Genomic DNA, 7,836 nt, shown 5'->3' with positions numbered 1-7,836 from the left:
TTTTAATATAAATTTAACGACTAAAAAATAAAAAATATCAGTCTCCTTAAATAAAAGACATCACCGGAAAAAGTTCTTTTTTTTATTTGGTAATAAAAAAAACTCAAAAAAAAAAAAGAAAAAAAAAAAGAAAACAAGAAGTGAATCAAAAGTACCAAACTGAACCGTATACATACAAAAGACATGGTACGAATTTTTACTCATGTGTTTCCCATACACAACAAAAGGAAAATAAAATATAAAGAAACCCAAAAGGGTGAAAAACATAAAAATAAAAATAAAAATAAATGAGGAGAGAGAAGAACAGGAAAGAGAAAGAAGGCGCTACACTGATGAGTCTAGAGAGAGAAAGTGGAGAGATGATCAAAAGGGGAGGTGGAGGAGCAGAAAAGGAGGAAAATTTGGGAGAAAAGTTGCGGAGAGGAATTCTGGTGGGGGAGAGAGGCGGGCCCTGTACTCCAGTGGTGTCCTCATGGAGACTTTTTTCACTCTCTGATCCCCACCACACCATAATTAACCAACACCCTTTTTCTAAATCCGCCATTTTTGATACTTCTGATCATCATCATCATCAAACTATTCAACAACAACAACAACAGCAACCCTCTGTGAGAAAGCTCGCGGCCGCTCTCTGGGAGCTCCAGCACTACCTGCCGCTTGCTAAAATGCACCGGGGTGCGCACGTTAATGGTGGCGGCGGTGCGGGTGCAGCTGCTAACGGTGCTCCTCCCCCTAGGCTGCGAAACCTCCATCACCATCACCATCAACGTCATCACAGTCATCATCATCTTCATAAGGACAAGGGTCTTGACCTCTCCAACTTTCTGGCTGATAACTCTCCCAGTTCCCCTGACCAGGTTCTGATATGATCAAACTCTTGGGTTTTCCCGTTTGGGTTTAGATTGATTTTTGATGTTTTTTTTTTCCCATTTGGGTTTTTTCCTGTTTAAAACTTTGAGCAATTAATTGTGTCTGTGAAGCTTGTTTTTACTTTCAAAGGCATGTAATTTCAAGCACTTTTAACATGTTCAAAGCTTATCAGTGAATTAATGATCTGTTTTAGAAATAAATACTGTTCGTAGATCTCCTTTCTAAAGATGTTTTCTTTCTCCTGCTCGCATTGATATTGTTATAAATTTATCACGTTTATTTTCTTCCTTGAAGCTTTGATATATAGTCCTTCTAGTGAACTTCTTGTTCTGTTTTTGATTTTCCACTATGAGAAACTTCTAATATTGGGGATTAAGTTGGAATTAGATTGAACTACTTGAGAAGGCTGCTACAAAATTTTAATTCTTCCATGTCAGTTTTGTTCTGCAGACCCCAAAACAAAAAACAAAAAAACAAAAAAAAAAACCAAGTAATAGGAAGCTCCTAAAGGCTTAAACGGTGAATTATGTATTTGGCAGGTATTCAAAGTACATTTCTTCCATTGATCAACCATTTTTTTCCCATTAACTCTTGGCATGTAATTGAGTCCGTAACACAATATTTTGAGCATTGGTCTTTTGAAAAGTACAATTTGCTATATTTCCAAGTTGGAGAATATCTTCCCCACAACTGATTTTTCTCCAATTGCCATGCCAGCCAGCTAGTGCAAGCAGTTTGAGGAGGCATCTTGTCGCATCATTGATACAACACCATCGAACAATTGAAAGAAACAACCACGCACTTCAGCCTGTATCTCCCGCAAGTTATGGCAGTTCTATGGAGGTACGATTCTCTACTTTAGACCAATATCCTATAAATCTTGTTCAATTGTATCAACCTCCTCTGTTCATTTGAATTAACTTAAAAAGCTTAAATTTACTCATGTATTTTTTCAGATTTGGTCTTCGAATGCCTAAATTTGATATGGTCGTTATGTGCCGTGCCATCATATTTACCATGGTTTCACATGAATTTCTCTTTCAGGTGGCACCTTATAACCCCGCAGTTACTCCTACCAGTTCTTTGGACTTCAAAGGAAGGATTGGTGAATCGCATTATAATCTTAAAACATCGACGGAACTTATTAAAGTACTGAACAGGATCTGGAGCTTGGAAGAACAGCACGCGTCTAATATGTCCTTAATAAAAGCGTTGAAGACCGAGCTGGACCATTCCCGTGTGAAGATCAAAGAGTTGCTTCGGGAACGACAAGCTGATCGACATGAAATGGATGATTTGGTTAAGCAAATCACGGAAGATAAACTGGTAAGGAAGAGTAAAGAACAGGACCGGATTCATACTGCAATTCAGTCCGTGAGGGATGAGCTAGAAGATGAGAGGAAATTGAGGAAACGGTCAGAGAGCCTGCATAGGAAACTAGCTAGGGAGCTTTCTGAGGTAAAATCTACTCTTTCTGGTGCTTTGAAAGAGCTCGAAACTGAGAAGAGGTCGAGGAAGTTGTTGGAAGACTTGTGCGATGAGTTTGCTAAGGGCATAAAGGACTATGAACAAGAGGTACATGCTTTGAAACAAAAAGCTGACGGTGATTGGACCGGAAGGACTGATCGTGATCGGTTGATCCTCCATGTATCCGAATCATGGCTTGATGAACGGCTGCAGATGCAGCTAGACGAAGCTCGGTGTGGTGTTTCTGAAAAGGACTCAATAGTGGAGAAGCTAAGGCTTGAAATAGAAACCTTTCTTCAAGCTAAAGATGTGCATGCTACTAAAACTGAAAATCTGTTGCCAAGAGAGCGTCGGAATTCGCTGGAATCTGTCCCTCTAAATGAGGCTGTGAGCGCACCTCACGATGTGAACGATGATGATGATTCATTAGGCAGCGGTTCACATTGCTTTGAGCTTCAAAAGCCAAGGGATGCCGAGTTTAAGCCTTGTGGAGATGAAGCTGAGGATGATCGTCTGCATGAACCAATGAAGTCGGGCAACACGAAGAAGAAACTCGAGTCTGGTGAAAGGATAAAAGGGCGTACTCCGTCTAGTTTACAAGTTAAGTTTGAAGAAAAAATGGCCAGAGCAGTGTCAGGGGAGGGGAGCAAAAAGTCTCAGCTGGTAAATACAGAGCAGGGAAAAGATGAGGAAGGGAAACCAACTGAAACAAGCACATCACAAATGGCTGAACGACGCCAAGTAACCGAAGATGCAAGTTATGAGAAAACAAACAGACATGACGAAACGCAAGGGTTGAGTTCTAATTATACGGTCGATGAGCTTATAAGAAGCCAATATTTGTTGTCAGAAGGTGGAAATCTACACCTTGAGAGTAACAATAACGGCGAGGCTTCCTGCAGTAACTTAGGATGGAGGAATCAGGCAAGCCCAGTTCGACAGTGGATGGCAAAACTTACATCCCCGGATCTCGACATACCGGAGTCTTCCTCAAAACTGCCTTCAGGTTTGAAGGACAACACTCTGAAAGCAAAGCTTCTTGAAGCGAGATCAAAGGGTCGGCGGTCCCGTTTGAAAGCTTCAAAAATTTCCTGAAATCTTGAGAGGTATAAAAGCTGATGAAGTCTGCTATTCAGGATCAATGGTTGGAGATTTTAGTCCTGTGAATATAGGCCCTGGTACTTAGGTTCTTAAGTATCTTTGTGCTGCTGTTGTTATTAGTCTATATTATTATAGCTTCATTTCTCGTCTGTAATTTTGGCAATTCAAGTCTCTGTATATGAGTTTAACGTTGTTCCTTACACATAAAAGAGATTCAAGGCCAACTACAATTTTGGATACAGTATTTGACTTACTATCGTCGTTTCGGATTTAGCTGTGGTTTGTTATTCACCATTCATTTGGTTATTTCGTAGATTTTTCTTTTTTTGTGATAAGTATTATTTCTAGATTTACCTACATCAGAAAATGCCTTTATGTTTGGTAGACAAGTGAGTCAAAGACTATCAAAATACAACATAGATTGCGAACATAGCCTGCTTGAAGACAATATATTACTATTGTTGTTATCGTTATTATTAGTGTTTTTTTTTTTTTTTTTTTCAATAAAGGAAGAAACAAAAAAAAAAGAAAAAAAAAAGCAGAAGCAAAAAGACATCCTTGCAAGAGGAATATAAAACACCTCACCCGAAAAACAAGCATGCACTAGAGTCCAACGATACAATTTACACATTACATTACGACATTGTCGGTCTTCCCCCACCTATTTCCTCACCTAAATAACGACGAAAAGTCGCACGTGAGAAAATGCTATCAAAACTTATCCTCGAAAACTTTCTTTTTTGTTTTGGAAAGATTACTTAGAAGAGAATGCTTAACAGATTTTTGTTCCGCCCAATACTCCGAGCTACAATCTCGCTCTCAGACGGAGGCACTGAATTTAGTGTAAATGCCTGTGAAATTTAAATTTTAACTCAAAATCATAAATTTGAATGCGTGAATCAAATGGTCCTAAATATCCGTCACTTAAATATATTTTTGAATTGTTTCTATTAAATTAATTTCTTTTAAACGTGTTATCAATTCATCTTATCTTGTATTTGGGTCCTTATTAAAATATATATTTTTTTTTCAATTTGTCTCTACTTAAATATTTTTTCTTATAACACTCTAAAATACACACACACACACACACACATATATATATATATTTTTCAAATGTAACCATTAGTAATAATATTTTCTCTACTTGCCCTGCTAAAAAAATATTTTTATAATATTTTTCTACTTAAACATGTTTTTCCTGCATCCATCTCAAATATTATTTTCTCATACCAATGTCGTAAATTATTTAGTATCTGTTCCCTCTAAAATATTTTTCTTTTTTTTTTTTTGAAGAAAATGCGTCCTGAACTCTTAAAATATAACAAGTAAAATAAAAAACTAAATTATAAAAAAATTGTGCAGCCACGTATCGAAAAAATTCAACATCCTGAAACATGTACCCTCCAACTAGTTTGTATTTTACATATATATATATATATATAAATATATATATATATACTTTTTTTTTGCTGACATTGCGTTTTATAGATATGTATCCCAATAGCATATCTTTAATGACGATATTAGTCTGTATACAATCATTAGGATAACTACATTATCATTTATCATTACGACGGTGATAAGAATGTATTATTTCTAATTTAATAATAAAATGATAAATTAATCAATATCATGATCCCACATTTTTAGGGATTGTTGGCGAATCAGTATGTTTCATACATTTATTGTCCCATTTTTCTTATTTTTTTGGCTTTCTCTCGACCACTAATTTGTCATGTCATTTAAATTTAACAATCTCACTACATAAATAGAAATTAAATACTAAAAAGAATGGTTTTATTCACACCCTCTTTTTACTCTCCACACCACTCTCATATAAAAATTTCTTATTACAAAAAGGCCCTTAAATAAAATCACAAAAAAAGACAATAGATTTAATTATATAATTAAATTTTATTATGAAAGACAAACTACTAGAGAATTTTTTTTCTCCCTACACACTCCACATATTATATTCCTGAATTATAAACTATAACTATTTCAAAAATCCACATCAAATAAATTTCACTTTTCAATGACTATTCTAAAGTTACATAGATATCTGTTATATGAAGTTTTTTATTTATTTATTTTTTTTTACCTTTTGTTTTTCGTTTAGTGTTCATATTTATTTACTAATCAATTTTTTAAGCAAATCATTTCACTTTACGTTTTTAATCAATTTACGTTTTTTTTATTTTTTTTCATTTATCTTTTCATTTATAATGTTTTGTTTTCTTTTTTTCTTGTTTTCCTATTGAACTTAAAAAAAAATCTCTATTCCTAAAGTTTTTTTTTTAAAAAAGATATAAATAAAAGATAATATTAAAGTAATAATTTAGTTTATGTTGATTGTATAGTTGGAAATGGTTGTGGAGAGTAAAGAGGTGGGTGTGGAGAGAAAAAAAAGGGGTGTAAATAAAACCATTCTTAATAATTATGTGGAAATATTTAGAGGTAATATTAGAATAATAGGGGTGTGTTGTTAAAAGGAGTGTAGAGAGTAAAAAAGAGGTGTGAATAGAAATACATAAACAATTTATGAGGTGTCAAAATTTAATTAGAAGGACAATTAACGAAATAGGAAAATGAGATATTAAATCTTGCTTCCATTAGAAGTGTACTCTAAAGATAATTTTGTCATTACAAACTATCATTTTGTTTTATTTATAATATTTTAAAATTGTTGCCATATTTCTACTATGATAGTCTAATTTCGTTACTAGTTTGTTAGTGTGTTAGACATAGGTAACTTTAATAGATAGATAAACGCAAAAAGAAAAATAGTGTAGAAAAGGCTATGCTGAACTAATTGTGTGTTTTTTATGCAAGGAAAAAAGAAAAATGAGAATCCAACTATTTTGCACTCTGAAGAAACGAAACAGTGTTGAATAATGAATATGGAATATATACTTGGCCATCCAATTAGTAATTTATTTTTTTTCAAAAGAACATTTCGAAACTAAAGTATATATTTTCCTTAAACTCAAAGGAGCGATCAATACAACAGGAATATATTGGTTTCTTCTAACAAATAATCAGATCCTCCTTTTGTTAATTGTTGCTGAAGAAAAGCACATTAACATATGCATATAATATAAATGAACATCCTAATAGCTACAACTACAATACTTATAAGAGCGTATACATTTATCTAAAATCCCCATAACCTTTCATTTCAAAAAGCTACAACTACAATACTTATAAGAGCGTATACATTTATCTAAAATCCCCCTAACCTTTCATTTAAAAAAAAAATAAATAAAAAGACGCAAATCTTTCCTCCTCCTAATTCTCTCATCCCTCTCTCTCTCTCTCTCTCTCTCTCTCTCTCTCTCTCTCCTAATTCTATCATCCCTCTCTCTCTCTCTCTCTCTGTCGGCTTAAAAATACAAAGATGGAGCAAGTGCATGAAGCTCAAAAATTAACTGGATTCAGCACCCTCCTTAGGTCAAGTGAGTTTGGCGACGTCAATCTTGTATTCCCTGGGAGAAGCTACTCTACCAAGCCATTGAAAGGTGAATGGAGCAAGTGCTGCATGGTAAGCGACCGCTTTCTGACATGAACACAAAATGCAGGAAAATCGCCCAGTTAGGTGATCACCGAGGCTACTTTCTGGTAGATTCTTATCGTAATTATTACGTACGACGATTAGATCCCTTTACCGTTATCAAGGAACTACAAAGCAAGATCAAGATCTCTAATCATGATTGCTCTCTCTCTCTCTCTCTATTCATTCCTGAAAAAAGAAAAGGAGAGATCAAGGACAGAGTATTCTCCACCAAAATACATCTGGTGCTCCTCCTGTCATAAGCGCAAGTGCAATTTTTTCGTCGATTTTGACTGCGCTTTAATGGAACCTGTAAAATGTGAAGAAGGGGAATTGCACATTCAACATATTAGTCACCAACATCCAATGCCACTCGTTGAGATCTGCTTCAAAGAAAAAGTAATTTGCTTCGTTAATTTTTGTGTGTTCTTACTTTTTAATTGCTCTTAACCGTGATTTTAATCATAAAAACTCATGCAAATCATTTTGAAACTTGTTATATTTATATTGATGAATTTTTACCGTGCTCTAACTTATGCTTGTGCGAAATGCGAGTATGACGGAGGTAAGACACCCTTCCCATCCAAGCCACAATGTCTTCCTCGATATCGACCATGAAAAGCACATCGGTTGCAAATTATGTGAGAGAAAATGTTGTTTTTTCATTTTCAAGTGCTCTCGATGCAATTGGAACATGTGCAAAGACTGTTATTTGCTGCCCAAAAAAAATTACTCCTCGTGATCAGTTTGTTTCTTCATTCTCATCATGATCACCCTCAAGATCTCACCCTCTCCTTAAGTAGCAGTCCTAATACTGATTATGCAGAGTTTACGTGCAAGTTATG

At 34.9% G+C, this 7,836-nt stretch overlaps 1 protein-coding gene across 1 annotated transcript; it reads left to right on the top strand.

Moving 5' to 3' along the window:
• Positions 1-302: 302 nt before the first annotated feature.
• On the top strand, positions 303-3,673 carry LOC21384770 (uncharacterized protein At5g41620). Its single transcript, XM_010098152.2, has 3 exons — positions 303-857; positions 1,588-1,713; positions 1,915-3,673. Exons 1-3 carry the CDS (start codon positions 333-335, stop codon positions 3,430-3,432), a joined length of 2,169 nt encoding a protein of 722 aa, XP_010096454.2. The 5' UTR covers positions 303-332; the 3' UTR covers positions 3,433-3,673.
• Positions 3,674-7,836: the final 4,163 nt, after the last annotated feature.

Source organism: Morus notabilis, unplaced genomic scaffold, assembly GCF_000414095.1.
Source record: "Morus notabilis unplaced genomic scaffold, ASM41409v2 Scaffold2348, whole genome shotgun sequence".
Taxonomy (NCBI): Eukaryota; Viridiplantae; Streptophyta; class Magnoliopsida; order Rosales; family Moraceae; genus Morus; species Morus notabilis.
This window is presented reverse-complemented; position numbering and strand designations above follow the sequence as displayed.